Genomic DNA, 20,097 nt, shown 5'->3' on the forward strand with positions numbered 1-20,097 from the left:
GCACCATCTATTTTGAATGATAGTTTTGCAGGCTATATCAGTCTTGGTTGGAAATCATTTTGCTTTAGGATCTGGAATACTTCACTCCATGCTCTTCTTGACTTTATCGTTTGTGCTGAGAAGTCTGCTGTGATTCTGATAGGTTTTCCTTTATAAGTGATCTGTCTTTTCTCTCTGACAGCTTTTAATAATCTATTCTTGTGTTGGATTTCTGGGATGGTGATTATTATATGTCTGGGTGTAGTTTTATTTTGGTTTTGACTGTTTGGAGTTCTATATGCTTCACTGATCCTGATGTCAGTTTCTGATCTTATGCTTGGGAAATTTTCAGCTATTACTTCTCTAAATATCCTCCTGACATCCTTCATGTTGTCTCCCTATCTTTCATTAATCCCTATCATTCTTATGTTATTCTTCTTTGCATCGTCTTGCAGTTGTTGAATTGTTGTTTCCTGATTCCTTGTTATTTTTAAAAGATCTTTCCTTTCCTGTTCACTAGCTGCAATCCTGTCTTCAAGGTCTGAAATTCTATCTTCACTTTCATTAAGGCGGTTTTTACAACTTTCAGTGGAGTTTTTTATTTCCTGTATATCTCTGTGCATCTGCATTATGTATTCTGTTTGTTTCTTATATTGCTCGTCTAGGGATTCTATCTTTTTGTTTAGTTCCTCCAATTTTTTATCTGTGTTTTCTTTAGATATATTTAGAATCTCTTTCATTTCTTTTATCATTTCTTCTTTTATCTGGGAGATTATTTCGAATTTGAATTTATTTAAAGCTTCCTGGAGTTGCTTGTCAATCTCAGTAGCTATTGTGTCCGATATATGAGGTGGATGGGATATATTTTCTTCTATATACATCGCTCCTAGGGTTCCTTGAGATGGGCTGGAGGTTTGAGGTGATTTGGTCTTTCGTTTTGTCATTTTCCTATATTTCTGTGTTTCAAGTGTTATTTGAAAGCTTCCTCAGGATCTGTTGAAAATCCCCTTCTATGTTTGTAGCTACTGAGACTCTGGCACCGCACTACCCCAAGCCATTGGGCCTACAGAACCAGTGGCTCTCCTCTGCCTGCTCAGAACTCCGCAGTTCCAGACAAGCTGGGCCTCAGGGACACTGTGCGCCCACCTGCCCCTTGGAAGCTCCACAATTCTTCAACCGCAGCCGGGTTAGGGTACGCACCACAGGCCGCAGTGCCTCAGGAACCTGTGGACCCTCCCTGCTTGCAGAGATATCCACAGTCCTCCAGACACACGGAGAGGCCGATGCAGGCACCCCAGATCTGCCCAGCTCCTCCTCTGTACACTGATGGCTAGGCGTGGCCGCAAAACAGGCTGGGCTTGGCTGATAGTGTGGGCCGGCCCACCCGTCGGGAGCTCAGCAGTTCTTCAAGTGTAACCGGAATGGGGAGGCTGATGTGGAAGCCTCAAACCCACCTCTCCCCTTCACTGCACCTGGAAGCCTGGGGGGACTCCAGCAGTCTGGGCGGAGATATCCAGAGTCCTCCAGACATGCAGAGAGGCCGGTGAGGGCACCCCAGATCTGCCCAGCTCCTCCTCTGCACACCGATGGCCAGGCGCGGCAGCTAAACAGGCTGGGCTAGGCTGATAGTGTGGGCCCGCCCACCCGTCGGGAGCTCAGCAGTTCTCCAAGTGTCTGATTTCTTGATAATAGCCATTCTCTCAGGGGAGATACAGAATCTCAACATTTTTGTACTTTGCATCTCTCGAATCACCAATGACATTGAACATTTCTAATATATTTACATGGTATTTGTACTTAATCTCAGAAGTATGTATTTATCTCAGATGCCCATTTTTGGATTGTGTCTTTAAATTTGGGGAGTCTTGGGTTTTTTTTATTTCTTTACATATTGTAAATAGCAACCCTTTTTCTGGGAAGCACCTGGCAAACATTTTTCCCAAGCTGTGGGTTGCATCTTTACTGTGTTGGTGTTTTCTCTTACCGTGAAAAAGCTTTTTAATAAGATGAGACTGAATTTTTGATGCTTTGTGATAGGTGCAGTTGGGGTTTCATTCATAAAATCTTTGCCTACAGCAATGTCTTCAAGAGTTCTAGCTAGTCTGTCTTACAGCAGATTTAATGCTTCTGTTTCAGTATATAGGTTTATTTTCAGTATTTAGCTCTTAGGTGCATTTTGATTTGCATTTACTGCATACTGAAACATATTGGGTCTACTTTTAATATTCAGCATGTGGAAAGTCATTTTTTCCAGTACCATTTATTAAAGAGACTATCTTTCTGCCAGTCAGTGTGTTTAGTATCTTTGTCAAAAGTAAGGTGCCTGAATATGTCTGCAGTTTTTTCTGCATCTTCTAATCTGTTCCATTGATCCTCTGGTCTATTTTGAGTTTTTATTTTTCCAGTGCCATACTCTTTTTATCATGTAGCTTTGTACTATAATTTCAACTCTGGGATTGTGATGCTCCCTGCCTTTCCCAGAATTGCCTTTGCTATTCTAGGTCTCTTCTGGCCCCAGATGAATTCTAATTCTGTAAACTATGCTGTTGGAATTTTGATCAGGATTACATGAAATCTGAATAACAGGTGAGGCAAAGGATACCTAGCCTGCTCCTCTTCTAAAAGGCACCTTTGACTGTGTGTTTTGTTAGTTTGTGTGTTTTCCCCTTTACTAATGAGATTGAAGGTCTGAGCGCTGAGCTACATATCTGGCTGCTTCTTTTTGTTTTGTATTTTGTTTCTTGTTTTGAGAGACAGCCTTACTAAGTTGCTAAACTGCTCAGGCTGGGGTTGAATTAGTGATCCTCCTGCCACCTCAGCCCCCAGAGTGCAGGGATCACAAGTGTGCACCACCAGTCTGGTTCACAAATGACATTTGTGACACCTGTATGCTTGAAACTGATTCCCTGTCCCACCCTGAGTGACTACACTCAGCATGAAAACCCATGAGCTAGACAGCTCCCCTAGGTGGCACTGGCCACAGGCTTCCTGGGACTTCCCGGGAGGATGATTAGGCCAGGAAAAGAAATGGCCCTTTTCCCTCACCCCAGGGTGCCCATGAGACTCGGTGGAATGTGTTGACATGGAAAGGTCAGGTGAGTGAGCTTTTACCCAGAAGCATGTTCACTGCAGAAGGTTTCATGGCTGATGAGGCGGAAGAGCAACAGGGCCCAGCAGTTGCAGGACAGGGCCCCCACAGGATGGGGCTTGCCCTGAGGATGCACAGTGGTTGGGCAGGGCTTGAATCCCCAAGGGAGGTGGATAGCACAATGCCAGAGCTTGGTACTGTCTTCCCCCAGGAAGCCCAATATGAAGACACCTCCTGTGAGAATGGCCAGCAGCGATAAGATGGGCTACATGGTGACCAAGGTGAAGAGTGAAGACCGAGTGCCCATCAGGTGACGCCCCTGCCCTGGGGACCAGAAAATCTTACTTTTCTCTTAATAAAAAGGGTATGTCTTGGGCCGAAGATTTAGCTCAGTGGCATAAGTGCCAGTCTGGCAACTGCAAGGTCATGATTTCTATTCCCTATACTAAAACACCAAAAATACCCAAGAACATGACCTTTGTGGAAGAATAATTAAACCATTCATAACCACTCCCATCTCAGGCTGTGAAGTCAGCGTGTGCACAGAGCCAGGCATGGGGAGAAGACAGGCTGTGGTGGGACCCACTCAACCTCCCTGCTTCCTGTGGGGAGGCAGCGTAGGGTCCTCCCCTATGGACCCCAGGCCAGTTGGCCCTTAGAGTCAGACGTTCATCCTCCGCACAGTGCTCAGTGCTCTGTGCTCTGATTCCTTGAGAAGTTAGAGTCAGGCACCGACTCTAATGCCTGTCATGCTAGCACTTAGACACTGAGGCAGGAGGATTGCTGTGAGTTACAGGCCAGTCTTGGCTTCAAAGTGAGTGTGCTTCCAGCCTAAACTACATAGTGAAACCCTGTCTCAAAAAGACAAAGGACTTGTTTCACTTCTGGTGATCATGGCTGTCATGGTTTCTCTCACGCCTGATCTGCTCCAGCGTTGTAGTTTTTCTCAGGCAATCCACCATTCCCGCTTCTTAAATGTCTGGCATCTCCACTCTACTTTCAGCTTTACACTCACATCTTCCCACACTGCCCTCTTATGGACACACGGGCTGGCCTCCCAGGCCATCTTCTGAAATGGGACTGGAAGCCCTCCTGATCCCACAACTCTTGCATTCTGCATGTGCCTAAAATCAGGGCCATGTACATGATGCCAAAATCTGCTGCCAGCTGCAGCAGTCGCCAGGTTTCTGTCTCTCTTGCCTGTAAATCTCAAGTGCCTGCATTTCTGGGTGCTCTGAATCAAAATCTGAGAAACAAATTCTCAAAACTGCCACTTTCCTGGAACATAGCTTGCTAGGACTCTGTTCTCATAGCAAAGTCTTTCATTTTCATGTCATTTTGTTTTGTTTTTTCAGTACTGGGAATCAAACTGTTGAAATTTTGAGGCTGCAAAAGGTGGAACCTTGCTGCTCCTTGTCATGCCCTCGGGTCATCTTTTAATTCTCTTGTCTCCCTAATCAGTAAAGATCTCCCCAGCTCTATCTATGCAAGCTTTGATGGAGCTTCCCTTCTGACCAAACTCAGAACATTTTAAATCATCCTGCTGGGATCTTTGCTCTTGATTCTCAACATAAATCTAGCAGAAAGCCCCCAGCAGTAACCCTGCCACACTTCAACATTAGACTGCCTTGAAATTTCTTGTGCCACCTTAACTAGTCTGCCACCCTGAATCTTAGGCAAAGTCTCTGGACATGATCAAAATGCACACAGACTTTCTCTGCCAAGCCATAACACACACACTCTGGAGTCCAGCACCCAATGCAGTCTTTCTTCCCAGGAGGAACCTTTGGAGACTGGTTGTTATCAGCAGGATTTTTGTCTCCTGAGCTCTGACCAGAATCTCCCATACAGAACAGCCTCAAGCATTCCAACTCTACTTTTCAGCTGGCATCTCTGAATCATTCCAAACTTTTCCCACAAGCCATTCCCAAAGGCCCCTGCACCACGTGGGCTGGTACAGTCACAGCAATGACCCCACCTCTCTAGTATCACCTCTCTAGTGTGTCTTACGTACAGTTCTCTTGTTGCTGAGACAAAACACCAGACACCCAAAGTTAAAGACGAAAAGGTTGATTCATTTGCTCACAGTTGTAGAGGTTTCACCCCATAATCAGTTGGCTCCAAAGCAGAGTGGTACATGACAAAGGAGCAACCCTTCATGGCAGCAGAAAACAGCAAACGCAGTGATGGAAGAGAGAGACAGAGACAGAGAGACAGAGAGAGAGAGAGAGAGGGAGACAGCCCTTGTTATTTTTTTAATTTGAGACAAGGTCTTGCTACATAAGTTGCCCCCGTGAGGCTAGAGCTTGTGATCCTCTTGTCTCAGCCTCCCAGACTGCTGGGCCTACAGGAATGGGCTTGCGTGGTATTTTGTATTTCAGTCATATTTTATTAGTCCATTTTAGATATGCATAATCACATTCATCATAGAGAATTTCTACCTGTACATGATACAACTTCCCCCCCATTCTCCTACCCTCCCCACTTACAAAGCTTTGCTTCCCTTTCTTCGTTTCTCATTTTCTTCACTTTTCCTTTCTTTGCTTTCCTCTCCCATACTTTGTTCTCCCCATGTGAACATTTTCTTCCCGTTTCACAATACCTACTATAAGTTTTGGTCCTTATTTACACTCTTGGGTTCTCACACCAGAAGTACAATGTGATATTTACAATGTGTGTCTGATTTATGTCACTTAAGAGTATAGTCTCAACTTGCATCCCTTTATCTAGAAATATCTCAGACTTGTTCTTCATGCATAGAAGTACTCCATTGTATTAAAACACCTTCACATCTTCTTTATCCATTCACCAGTTGATGGGCATTTGGGCTGTTTACAAGCTGTTTTAAACTGTGTTGCTGTAAACATGGCTGTGAATATATTGCTGTTGTCTGCTAGGGTTTTTGTTTTGTCTTGTTTTTTACCAGAAATTGAACTCGGCCCTTGGACTTCCAGGAAGGCACTCATGCCACTGAGCCTTATCCCCAGCCCCGAATGCTGCTTTAAAGGAGGGAGAGAGCTGGGTGACATGGATCCTGTTCTCTTAGGTTTTGAGGAATTTCCACAGTGATTTACACAGTGGTTGCACCAGGATATGCTCCCACCTCCAATGGAAAACGTTGCTTTTTCCCGTAGCGTTGCTGGAACTTGTTATTGGTTGATTTCTTGATAATAGCCATTCTCTCTGGGGAGACATGGAATCTCAGCATTGTTTTACTTGCATCTCTGGAATCACCAACGAAGTTCAACATTTTTAATATATATTTTCTTGGTATTTGTATTGCGTCTCAGAAGTGTATATTTATCTCAGATGCCCATTTTTGAATCGTGTGTTTAAATTTGGGGAGTCTTGATTTTTTTGTGTGTATGTTCTTTATATATTCTTAGTAATATCCTTTGTCTGAGGAATAGCTGGCAAACCATTTTTCCCACACTGTGGGTTGTCTCTTTACTCTGTTGGTGTTTTTTGTTACTGTGAAAAAGCTTTTAAATAAGATGAGATCTGAGTTTTTGATGCTTTGTGATAGCTGCTGTGCAACTGGGGTTTCATTCATAAAGTCATTGCTTACATCAATGTGTTAAAGACTTCTACTTAGGCTATCTTCTGGCACATTTAATGCTTCTGGTTCAAAATTTAGGGTTTTTTCCCCCCAAATTTAGATCTTTGATCCACTGTGATTTTAGTTTATTGCATAGTGAAAGATATGAGTCTAATTTTAATATTCAGTATGTGGAAAGTTGGTTTTTCCAGCACCATTTATTAAAGATGCTATCTTTCTCCAGTTATGGTGTTTGGTACCTTTGTCAAAAGTAAGGTGCCTGAATATATATGCAGGTTTTCCTGCATCTTCTAGTCTGTTCCATTGACCCTAGGGATCTGTTTTGGATTTTTTGTTTAGCCAGTGCCGTACTGTTTTTATCACAGTAGCTTTGTACTATAATTTCAACTCTGGGATTGTGATGCTCCCTGCCTTTCCCAGAATTGCCTTTGCTATTCTAGGTCTCTGCTGGCCCCAAATGAATTCTAATTCTGTGAGATATGCTATTGGAATTTTGATCAGGATTACATGAAATCTATATAACAGGTGAGGCAGAGGGCACCCAGCCTATTCCTGTCCTAAAAGGTTCTTTGGCCATGTATTTTTTTTTGTGGGTGTTTTTTCCCTTTTGTAAAGGGATTGAAGGCCTTAGACCTGAGCTACATCACTGGCTGCTGCTTTTTTGTTTTATATTTTGTTTCTTGTTTTGAGACACAGCCTTACTAAGTTGCTAAACTGCCCAGGCTGGGCTTGAATTAGAGATCCATCAGTTGCCTCAGTCCCCAGAGTGCTGGGATCACAGGTGTGCACCACCAGTCTGGTTCACAAAGGACCTTTTATGTTTGGTGCTAGTTGTGTCCTTGAAATTGATTTTCTGTCCCTCGCTGAGTGACTACACTTAGAATGAAAATCCTTGAGCTAGACAGGTTCTCTAGGTGGCCCTGGCCACAAGCTTCCTGGGACTCCTCAGTAGGATGACTAGGCCAGGAAAAGAAATGGCCCTTCTCCCTCACCCCAGAGGGCACCCATGGGACTCAGTGCAAAGTGGATGAAGGAAATGTATGGGGGAGCAGAAACGCTTCTGCCCAGTAGCATGTTCACTGCAGAACGGTGCCTGGCTGAAGAGGCAGAAGAGTGGCAGTGCCCAGCAGCTCCAGGACAGGGTCCTCCCCAAGTCTGAGGCTGGCTCTGAGGAGGCAGGGTGGCTTGTCAGAACCTGAATCCCCAGGGGAGAAGGAAAAGATGATGCCCAGACTAGGTGCTGTCTTCCCCCAGGCAGCCCAGTGTGAAGACCCCTCCTGCAGAGTTGGCCATCGAGGACAAGGAGGGAAACACGGTGACCAAGGTGAAAAATGAAGACGTGGTGCAGGTGCCCAGCAGGTGACTACCCTCTCCTGTAGACTGGGAAAATTATTTTTCCACTGCTGATGAAAACGAGTGTTCTAAAAGAAAAACCATAAGCACTCCCAGCCCACAGCTGCATGCACAGTGAAGGGTGTGAATTCTGCCTGTGCCTAGAGCCAGACAAGGGCAGAAGATGTGCTATGGTGCAAACCACTCACAGCTGCCTTGCTGCCTCTGGTGAGAGACCATGGGATCCTTCCCATTCTGTCCCAGGCTACTCGGCCTTTGGGGACAGAGGCTCATCCTCTGCTCAGTGCTCAGTGCACTAAGCTCTGCTTCCTTCAGAACTGACAGAGCTAGGCACAGAGGCTCATGCCTATTATGCCAGCACTGGGACACTGAGGCAGGAGGATTGCAATGAGTTCCAGGCCAGTTTCGGCTACAAAATGAATTCAAGGCCAGCCTGAACTGCATAGGGAAACCCTGTCCCAAAAAGACACATGGCTTGTGTGTCACTTCTAGTGGCCCTAGCTCCCATGGCTTCTCTGGGACCTGTTCTGCCCCCACATTGCAATTTTTCTAAGGGAATCCACCAATCCGGCTTCTCCAAACATCTGGCATCTCCACTGCACCTTCAGCTTTACACATCTTCCCACACGGCCCTATAGGAGCACATGGGCTGGCCTCCCGGGCCATCTTCTGAAATGGGACTGGAAGCCCCCCTGATCCCACAACTCTTGCATTCTGCATGTGCCTAAAACCACGACCATGTAGATGATGCCAAGATCTGCTACCAGCTGCAGCAGTCACCAGGTTCCTCTCTCTCTTGCCTGTACTCAAGTGCCTGCATTTCTGAGTGCCCTGAATCAAAATCTGAAGAAGAAATTCTCTAGACTGCCACTATACTGGAACATAGCTTGCTGAGGCTCTCCTCTTATAGCAGTCTTTAATTTTGATATAATTTTGTTTTGTTTTTTCAGTACTGGAATGAAACGGTTGTAATTCTGAGGCTGGAAAGGGTGGAACCCTGATGCTACTTGTCATGCCCTTGGGTCATCTTTTAATTCTCTTATCTGCCTCGGGAGTAAAGACTCCCCAGGTCTATCTATGCAATCCACAGCTTTGCTGGAGCTTCCCTTCTGACCAAACTGAAAATATTTTAAATCATCCTGCTGGGCTCTTTGCTGTTGATTCTTAACATAAATCTAGCAGAAAGCCCCCAGCAGTAACCCTGCCGCACATCAACATTAGACTGCCTTGAAATTTCTTGTGCAACCTTAATTAGTCTCCTACCCTTAATCTTAGGCAAAGTCTCTGGACATGATCAAAATGCACACAAACTTTCTCTGCCAAGCCATAACACACACACTCTGGAGTCCAACACCCAATGCAGTCTTTCTTCCCAGGAGGAACCTTTGGAGACTGGTTGTTATCAGCAGGATTTCTGTCAGCCTTCTAGTCTCCTGAGCTCTGACCAGAATCTCCCATACAGAACATCCCCAGGCATTATAGCTCTACTTTTTAGCTGGCATCTCTGGATCATTCCAAACTCTTCCCACAAGCCATTCCCAAAGGCCCTTGCACCACATGGGCTGGTACAGTCACAGCAGTGACCCCGCCTCTCTAGTACCACAGTGTGTTTTAGTTACGGTTCTACTGTGGCCGAGAAAAAACACCAGACACCCAACGTTAAGGAGGAAAAGGTTTGATTTAGCTCACAGTTGTAGAGGTTTCACCCCATAATCAGTTGGCTCCAAAGCAGAGTGGTGCCTGGCAAAGGAGCAACCATTCGTGGCAGCAGAAAACAGCAAAAGCATTGATGGAGGAGAGAGACAGAGACAGCGGGAGGGAGACAGCCCTTGTTATTTTAAAAATTTGAGACAAAGTCTCCCTACATAAGTTACCAATGTAGGACTAGAGCTTGTTATCCTGTCTCAGCCTCCCAGACTGCTGGGCTTACAGGAATGGGCTTGCGTGGTATTTTGCTTTTCAATCAGGTTTTATTAGTCCATTTTAGATATACATAATCACACTCATCATAGAGAATTTCTACCTGTACATGATACAACTTCCCCCCCATTCTCCTACCCTCCCCATTTACAAAGCTTTGCTTCCCTTTCTTCGTTTCTCATTTTCTTCACTTTTCCTTTCTTTGCTTTCCTCTCCCATACTTTGTTCTCCCCATGTGAACATTTTCTTCCCGTTTCACAATACCTACTATAAGTTTTGGTCCTTATTTACACTCTTGGGTTCTCACACCAGAAGTACAATGTGATATTTACAATGTGTGTCTGATTTATGTCACTTAAGAGTATAGTCTCAACTTGCATCCCTTTATCTAGAAATATCTCAGACTTGTTCTTCTTCATGCATAGAAGTACTCCATTGTATTAAAACACCTTCACATCTTCTTTATCCATTCACCAGTTGATGGGCATTTGGGCTGTTTACAAGCTGTTTTAAACATGTTGCTGTAAACATGGCTGTGAATATATTGCTGTTGTCTGCTAGGGTTTTTGTTTTGTCTTGTTTTTTACCAGAAATTGAACTCGGCCCTTGGACTTCCAGGAAGGCACTCATGCCACTGAGCCTTATCCCCAGCCCCGAATGCTGCTTTAAAGGAGGGAGAGAGCTGGGTGACATGGATCCTGTTCTCTTAGGTTTTGAGGAATTTCCACAGTGATTTACACAGTGGTTGCACCAGGATATGCTCCCACCTCCAATGGAAAACGTTGCTTTTTCCCGTAGCGTTGCTGGAACTTGTTATTGGTTGATTTCTTGATAATAGCCATTCTCTCTGGGGAGACATGGAATCTCAGCATTGTTTTACTTGCATCTCTGGAATCACCAATGATGTTGACCATTTTTAGTATATTTACATGCTATATATACTTCATCTCAGAAGTATGTATTCATTTGAGATGCCCATTTTTGGATCCTGTGTTTAAATTTTGGGAGTCTTGATTTTTTTGTGCGTGTTCTTTATATATTCTAAGTAGTAACCCTTTGTCTGAGGAACAGTTGGCGAAACATTTTTCCCAAACTGTGGCTTGTCTCCTTACTCTATCGGTGTTTTCTGTTACTGTGCAAAACCTTTTTAAAAAGATGAGATCTGAGCTGGTGATTTTTTTTTTTTTTTGGAGCTGGTGATTCTTTGTGATAGCTGCTATGCAACTGGGGTTTCATTCATAAAAATCTTTGCCTACAGCCGTGTCTTCAAGAGTTCTACCTAGTCTGTCTTCCAGCAGTTTTAATGCTTGTTTCAATATTTAGATTTTTTCCCCAGTATTTAGATCTTTGGTGCATTTTGATTTTGATTTACTGCATGGTGAAACATATGGGTCAACTTTTAATATCCAGCATGTGGAAAGTCAGTTTTTCCAGCACCATTTATTAAAAAGACTATCCTTCTCCCAGTGAATGTGTTTGGTACCTTTGTCAAAAGTAAGGTGCCTGAGTATGTCTCCAGTTTTTTCTGCATCTTCTAATCTGTTCCTTTCATCCTTGGGTCTCTTTTGGACTTTTTCTATTTTTCTAGTACCAAACTGTTTTATCACAGTAGCTTTTCACTATAATTTCAACTCTGGGATTGTGATGCTCCAGTCTTTCCCACAATTTCCTTTGCTCTTCTAGGGCTCTGCTGGCCCCAAATGAATTCTAATTCTGTTGTGATATGCTGTTGGAATTTTGATCAGGCTCCTGTCCCAAAAGCCTCCTTTGGCCATGTGTTGTGTTTGTGTGTTTTTCCCTTTTGTAATGGGATTGAAGGTCTTAGCGCTGAGCTGTATCTCTGGCTGCTGCTTTTTTGTTTTATATTTTGTTTCTTGTTTTGAGACACAGCCTTCCTAAGTTGCTAAACTCCCCAGGCTGGGCCTGAATTAGTGATCCTCCTGCTGCCTCAGCCCCCAGAGTGCTTGGATGAAAGGTGTGCACCACTAGTCCGGTTCACAAATGACATCTTGTGTTTTGGTGCTAGCTGTCTCCTTGAAACTGATTTCCTGTCCCACTCTGAGTGACTGCACTCAGCATGAAAACCCACGAGCTAGACAGCTCCCCTAGGTGGCACTGGCTCCAGGCTTCCTGGGACTCCTCTGTAGGATGACTAGGCAAGGAAAAGAAATGCCCCTTCTCCCTCATCTCAGTGGATGCCCATGGGACTCAGTGGGAAGGGGGTGAGGGGAAAAGGTCAGGTGAGCGTGCTCTTCCCAGCAGCGTGTTTACTGCAGAAGGGTGCCTGCCTGAACAGGCAGAAGAGCAGCAGGGCCCAGCAACTCCAGGATAGGGGCCTCCCCACAGGATGGGGCTGGCCCTGAGGATGCAGGGTGGCTGGGCAGCATGTCAGTTCCCAGGGGAGGAGGACAGGAAGATGCCCGGACTTCGTGCTGTCTTCCCCCAGGAGGCCCAGTGTGAAGACGCCTCCTGTGGAACCAGGCAACGAGGAAATGGCGGCTGACAATGTGACCAACATGCAGGAATGATGACCTGATGGAGGAGCCCCTGCGGTGATACCCCCCCCCCCAACCTGGGCACCAGCAAATCTTATTTTTCCATTGGTAATAAAAAGAATTTTTCTGAAAGAAAAATGTAAGCCACTCATAACTGCTCCTCACCCATGGTGGCACGGACAGAGCAGGCACTGAACTACCCATGTGCACAGAGCCAGAGGTGAGCAGAACATGGGCTGCCATGCCTGCCCCTCAAGGCCACCTGCATCCTTTGGGGAGGTGGCATGGGCTTCTCACCCTCGTGTCCCAGGAGAGTCACTTTGGGAACAGAGGCTCATCCTCTGCTCAGTGCTCAGTGCACTAAGCTCTGCTTCCTTCAAAACTGACAGAGCTTGGCACAGATGCTCATGCCTGTTATGCCAGCACTCAGACACTGAGGCAGGAGGATTGCTATGAGTTCCAGGCCAGTTTCGGCTACAAAATGAATTCAAGGCCAGCCTGAACTGCATAGGGAAACCCTGTCCCAAAAAGACACATGGCTTGTGTGTCACTTCTAGTGGCCCTAGCTCCCATGGCTTCTCTGGGACCTGTTCTGCCCCCACATTGCAATTTTTCTAAGGGAATCCACCAATCCAGCTTCTCCAAAAGCCTGGCATCTCCACTGCACCTTCAGCTTTACACATCTTCCCACACGGCCCTATAGGAGCACACGGGCTGGCCTCCCGGGCCATCTTCTGAAATGGGACTGGAAGCCCCCCTGATCCCACAACTCTTGCATTCTGCATGTGCCTAAAACCACGGCCATGTAGATGATGCCAAGATCTGCTACCAGCTGCAGCAGTCACCAGGTTCCTCTCTCTCTTGCCTGTACTCAAGTGCCTGCATTTCTGAGTGCCCTGAATCAAAATCTGAAGAAGAAATTCTCTAGACTGCCACTATACTGGAACATAGCTTGCTGAGGCTCTCCTCTTGTAGCAGTCTTTAATTTTGATATAATTTTGCTTTGTTTTTTCAGTACTGGAATGAAACGGTTGTAATTCTGAGGCTGCAAAGGGTGGAACCCTGATGCTACTTGTGGCACCCTCGGATCAACTTTTCTTTATTTAAAAAGAAAAAAAAAAGCAGTAAAATGCTACAAGTAATACAGAATTTCGCGAAAAAAATATACAGTCAGAAATCACTAGTTAATAGACTACATATTGTCATCTTAGAAACATGTATCCAAATTAGAAAATTAAAGCATACAAAGTGGACATTCATACAGTGAGATTGCAGACAGTTCTGTTCAATGATCCAACAAAATCTCAATATTATAGTTTTCTGTCCTACACACTTAAATATACATGCTGTTATATCCTTTAGGCCACTTTCTTTTCCTCTTTTTTTACAATGACAATTACAGTTTTTGGGTTTTATTACTCCCACAGTTCTTATTACTTTTTTTTTTGAAGAAAATAAAATCAAATATGACAAAACAAAACAGAGTCAGAACAGAAGGATGGACATAGTACATGATGCAAAAATAGAATATCAGGTGATCAAAAATGGTTACCATTATGCCTGTTGCTATCTTAAAAAAGAGTTGCCTATATCATCAGGTATAGTAGAATTGAACAAAACAGTAGAGAACAAGACCAATAAAACCTACACTGGAGACCTTACAGGAATTCAAAAGAAGATAATAGTCAAGCCATAATGGGCACCATAGTAAATGTTATTGACTTCAAAGTGGTTGCCTATACCCTCAAACTTGATACTATCAAACAAAACAGAATGTAGTAAAATCAGACAGAACAAGATGGGGAGAGCAATACTGGGGTTCAAATCAGGTTAACAGGAAAACAAAAAAGTTACTATAATATATCCCACTAATTTTTAATTTAGTTTTCCCTTAATTAAAAAGTTAAAAATATTTAATAAAAAAGGGGGGAGATTGAGATAAAAGAGGACATAGTAACAGAACAACATAGGTCAGAACCAAACAATTTGAGCATTATTGTGTTTCACCACCAGATAACCTGACATAATAGTAGTCACCCTAGTGTCTATTTCCTTGAATTATTTGAGTAAACTTCATACACTATAGCATCAGACATATCAAGACAGTGTGAAGCCATTCGAGAGAATGAAAGAATTATAGGGTATTTAGAACCAGCTAACAGAAAACTAACAATGGTTTCTATATTATCTCTTTGCCTATAAAAATTTTGTTTATACTATCGCATATAGTAAAATATAATAAGATACAAGTTAAAACCAATGAAAACAGACAACAGCTTGATGGGACTTCAAAACAAGATGCTATTAAATCAGCACTAGCTATTATGATGTCTTGTTTTCTTCAAAATAGCTATTTGTACTATCACAGACAATAAAATCAAACAACCCAGATTAAAGCCATTCCAATTAATGAATGAAAACATTATATGGCTTCAAACCAATATGATTGGGAATCATGATTACCACTTTTATGTATTCTTATCATTTCTTACACTAGGGAAACTATTTGGTATTTGTGCATGTGAGTTTGATTTATTTCACTTATGAGTATGGTCTCAAGCTGTGTCCATTTATTTATAAATATCTCAATGTGATCATTCTTTATAGCTGACTAGTACTCCATTGTATAAAAATACCACAACTTTTTTTATCCGTTCCTCAGTTGATGGACACTTAGGTTGTTTCCAAGATCTGGCTATTACAAATTGTGCTGCTATAAACATGGGTGCACATGTATCACTGTGGTATGATGCTTTCAGTTCTTCTGGGAATATGACTAGAAGTGGAATAGCTGGGTCAAATGGGGCTTCCAATCCCAGCTTTCTGAGAAATCTCCAGACTGACCTCCACAATGGTTGCACCAGTCTACACTCCCACCAACATTGCAGGAGAGTTCCTTTTTCCCCACAGCCTATCCAGCATTTGTTGTTGGTGGTTTTCTTGATCTTGGCCATTCTTTTCAGGAGTGAGATGAAATCTCAGTGTGGTTTTAATTTGCATTTCTCTAATGACTAATGATGATGAACATTTTTTCATGTATTTATTTGCCGTTTGTTATTTCTTCATCTGAGAATTGTGTATTCATCTCAGATGCCCATTTTTGGATTGGGTCTTTGAATTTTGGGGGTCTGATTTTTAAAAATTCTTTATATGTTTTAGAAGTCCTTTGTATGAGGGACAGTTCACTAAGATTTTTTTCCCAGTTTGTGGATTTTCTTTTCACTATGCTGGAGATTTCTCTTGACGTGTAGAAACTTTTTAATAAGAGGTGATCCCATTATTGACTCTGGGAAGTATTTCCTGTGTGGTTTGAGTCCTGTTCATGAATTCTCTACCTACTCCTATGTCTTCAAGGTTTTTACCCAATTGTCTTCCAATAGATTTAGTGTTTCTGTTTTAATATTTAGATCTTTGATCCATTTAGATTTTATTTTAGTACACGGTGATAGGCATGGGTCTAGTTTTAGTTTTCGGCATATGGAAAGCCAGTTTTTCCAACACTATTTATTAAAAAGACGGTCATTCTTCCAGTGAACATGTATGGCCCCTTTATCAAAAATAAGGTGGTTGAGTGTGTTTGTAGTTGTGATTGTATCTTCTAATCTATTCCACTGATCTTCGGCTCTGTTTTGGTTCCAGTACCATGTTAATTTTACTACAGTTGCTTTGTAGTATAACTTCAAGTCAGGGATTGTGATGCCTCCTGCCTTGCCTTTGCTGTTTAGAACTTTCCTTGCTATTCTAGGTCTCTTCTCTCTCCAGATGAATTTTAGGAGGGATTTCTCGATATCTAGGAGGTATGTTGATTATATTTTTATCGGGATTGCATTGAATCTGTATAAGAGTTTTGGGAGAATGGCCATTTTCACAATATTTATTCTTCCTAACCATGAGCAAGGGATGTCTTCCCATTTTCTGAGAGCATCTTCAATTTCATTTTTCAGTTTATTATAATTTTCCCTGTATAGGTCTTTCACTTCTTTCGTGAGAGTAATTTGGAAATATTTCATTTTTTTGGTTGCTAGTGTGAAGGGTGTGGCTTCTCTTAGTTCTCTCTCTGTGATTTTGTTGTTAGTATATAGGAATGCTATTGATTTTTGAGTATTGATTTTGTATCCAGCTACATTGCTGAATTTATTTATTATATCTATTAGTCTTTCAATGGAGTTTTTGGGATCTTCTATGTAGAGTATCATGTCATCTGCAAATAATGATAATTTACTTTTTTTCCTATTTTTACTCTTTTTATTTCTCTCTCTTGTCTAATTGCTCTGGCTAGTATTTCCAGTACTATATTAAATATGAGCGGTGATAAGGGACATCCTTGTCTTGTGCCTGATTTTAAAGTAAAGGCCTTCAGCTGGGCGTGGTGGCTCACAGCTGTAATCACAGCACTCAGGAGGCTGAGGTGGGAGGATCATTGCGAGTTTGAGACTAGTCTGAGCTACAAAGTGAGCTCAAGGCCAGCCTGAACTGCATAACGAGACCCTGCCTCAAAAACAAAAAAAAATAAAGGCCTTCAATTTTTGGTCATTTAGTATGATACTGTCTGTTGGTTTGTCATTGATGGCCTTTATTATATTGAGGTAAAGACCCATCTATTCCAATTTTCTGCAAGGTTCTTATCATAAATCAATGTTAGACCTTATCCAAAACTTTTTCTGCATCTATAGAAATGATCATGTGATTCTTACTTTTGGCTCTATTGATATGGTGGGTTACATTTATTGATTTATGTATAGCGAACCATCCCCACATGCCTGGGATTAATCCCAGTTGGTAATGGTGTATGATCTTGATGATTTGCTGCATCCTATTTGCCAATATTTTATTGAGGATTTTTGCATCTGTGTTCATTAGGGAGATTGGTCTGTAGTTCTCTTTTTCACTTGGGTCCTTCTCAGGTTTTGGTACTGGAGTAATATTTGCTTCTAGGAATGATTTAGAAAGGATTGCTTCCCTTTCAGTTTCATTAAGAGTTTGAGGAGTGTTGGCATTAGGTCTTCTTTGTATTTCTTGTAGAATTCTGCAGTGAATCTGTCTGGGCCTGGGCTCTTCTTTGTATGGACTTATTATGTAAGGATTTATTATGTTTTCAATTTCATTAATAGAAATTGGGTTATTCAGCAATTTTACATCTTCATGACTTAGTTTTGGTACTTCATATGCTTCTAGGAATCTGTCTATTTCCTCTTTGTTATCAAACCTTTGAGAGTAGAGGTTTTCAAAATAAGTGTTGATGATCTTCTGCATTTCTATAGGGTCTGTAGTGATTTCTCCTGTTTCATTCTTTATTGCATGAATTTGAGCTTTTTCTTCCCTTTTAAAAATAAGGTTGGCTAGGGGCTTGTCAATTTTATTTATTCTTTCAAAGAACCAACTCTTTGATTCACTGATTTTTTGGATTTTTTTTAGTCTCTATTGCATTGATTTCTGCTCTGATTTTTATAATACCCTCTCTTCTTTTGGCTTTGGGCTTGACCTGCTCTTCTTTTTCTAGATGTTTGAGGTGTAACATCAGGTTATTTATTTGTGTTTGTTCTGTTTTCCTGATGTGGGATCTCAGTGCAATAAATTTTCCTCTGGGGACAGCTTTCATTGCATCCCACACATTCCGGTAAGTTGTATTTGTATTTTCATTTGTTTGTAGGTATTGTTTAATTTCTTCTTTAGTTTCCTCTGTGACCCACTGATTACTCAAGAGTGTGTTATTCAGTTTCCATGTGTTTGTGGGATTTTTGCAGTATCTTTTATCATTAATTTCTAATTTCATAGCACTATCATCCGATAGCATGCAAGGGATAATTTCAACCCTTTTGCATTTATTTAAATATGTTCTGTGAGTTAATATATGGTCTGTTTTAGAGAATGAACCATATACTGCTGGAAAGAATGTGTATTCTGTTGTTGTTGGGTGGAATACTCTGTATATGTCTATCAAGTCCATTTGTTCACAGGTGTGATTCAGTTCTTTTATTTCCTTGCTGATTTTCTGTCTGGTTGATCTGTCCATTGGTGTCAAGGTCTGTTAAGATCTCCTGTTAGAATTGTGTTACTGCTAATTTGGTTTTTCATTTCTGTTAATACTTCTTTTATATAACTGGGTGCCCTGGAATTTGGTGCATATATATTTAAGATAGTTATCTCTTCCTCTTGAAGTTTTCCCCTAACCAGTATGTAGTGACCTTCTTTATCCCTTCTGATCATTATTAGTTTGAAGTTCACATTGTCTGCAAACAGAATAGCTACCCCTGCTTATTTTTGGGTTCCTGTTGCGTGAAGTATTGTTTTCCATCCTTTGACTTTTAGTCTGTGAGTATCCTTTTGGGTAAGATGGGTTTCTTATAGACAGCATATGGTTGGATTTTGTTTCTTGATCCATTCTGCCAGTCTGTTTCTTTTAATTGGTGCATTGAGACCATTTACATTAATGGTTATAATGGTTATATATTGGTTTATTGTTGACATGTTATCTTTCTGCTGTTGCATCTTTATCTTTCTGTTCTGTGTAATTGTCTGCTTTGTTTAGTGGTTTTTTCCTAAATGTATCTAGGCTGTCTTTCAGTATTCTTTGCAGAGTTGGCTTGGTGATCATGAATTTCTTCAGCTGTTCTTTGTCATGGAAGTATCTTATTTCTCCATTGATTTTGAAGGACATTTTTTCAGGGTACATCAATCTAGGTTGGAAATCATTTTCCTTTAGGATCTGAAATACTTCACTCCATGCTCTTCTTGACTTTATTGTTTGTGCTGAGAAGTCTGCTGTGATTCTGATAGGTTTTCCTTTATAGGTGATCTGTCTTTTCTCTCTGACAGCTTTTAATATTCTATTCTTTTGTTCGATTTCTGGGATGGCGATTGTTATATGTCTGGGTGTAGTTTCATTTTGGATATGACTATTTGGAGTTCTATATGCTTCATTGATCTTGATATCAGTTTCCAATCTTATGTTTGGGAAATTTTCAGCTATCACTTCTCTAAATATCCTCTTTACATCCTTTATGTTGTCCCCTTTTTCATTTATCCCTATCAACCTTATGTTGTTCCTCTTTGCATCATCTTGCAGGTGTTGAATTCTTATTTCCTGATTTCTTGTTATTTTTAAAAGATCTTTCCTTTCCTGTTCACTGGCTGCAATCTTGTCTTCGAGGTCTGAAATTCTATCTTCACATTCATTGAGGCGGTTTTTACAACTTTCAATGGAATTTTTTATTTCCTGTATATCTCTTTGCATCTGCTTTATATATTCTGTTTGTTTTTTATATTGTTCATCCAGGGATTCTTTTTGTTTAGTTCCTCCAGTTTTTTAACTGTGTCTTCTTTAGATATGTTCAGCATCTCCTTCATTTCTGATAAGATTATTTCCAAAAGATGAAAAATATTTCCAAAAGATGAGAAGTATAAAACAAAAAGCAGCCTTTATTCTGAGAATATGGAGAGAGATGACTGGCGTCCAACAATTTCTCTGGCGGACATGTAGCGTGGGGGTATGTAAGTAGCCTCGGTTTGGGGTGGAACCTAAGGAGGGCATTAGGGATACACAGGTAGCCCATTAGTCCTGGGTTTGGTGCCATAGGTAAATTTCCAGGGGTGGGAAGATGGCGTCACAGGTAAATTCCTAGGGGTGGGGAAGATAGGGGCTTCCTGTTTCCGGTTGAGGCTTTCCTGGCTACAGTGTCCTGTCTGGGCCAAAACCCTTTTAA

At 41.9% G+C, this 20,097-nt stretch overlaps 1 protein-coding gene across 7 annotated transcripts in view; it reads left to right on the plus strand.

Moving 5' to 3' along the window:
* Positions 1 to 12,532, plus strand: part of LOC101788968 (mucin-2-like) — a 74,545-nt gene extending 62,013 nt beyond the window's left edge. For 3 of the 7 annotated variants that reach the window (XM_063251615.1, XM_063251613.1, XM_063251609.1), the window contains 3 exons: positions 3,279 to 3,377; positions 7,881 to 7,985; positions 12,346 to 12,532. In XM_063251615.1, the coding sequence (XP_063107685.1) occupies positions 3,279 to 3,377; positions 7,881 to 7,985; positions 12,346 to 12,427 (286 nt within the window). In that variant the 3' untranslated portion in view covers positions 12,428 to 12,532. The remainder of the gene's footprint in view (positions 1 to 3,278; positions 3,378 to 7,880; positions 7,986 to 12,345) is intronic. The other 4 variants (XM_063251614.1, XM_063251610.1, XR_010048349.1 and 1 more) reach the window with 3 other exon arrangements.
* The last annotated feature ends 7,565 nt before the right edge of the window (positions 12,533 to 20,097 follow it).

This window comes from Cavia porcellus, unplaced genomic scaffold, assembly GCF_034190915.1.
Source record: "Cavia porcellus strain 051 isolate PalLab524CR breed Dunkin Hartley unplaced genomic scaffold, mCavPor4.1 scaffold_6, whole genome shotgun sequence".
NCBI classification, from domain to species: domain Eukaryota; kingdom Metazoa; phylum Chordata; class Mammalia; order Rodentia; family Caviidae; genus Cavia; species Cavia porcellus.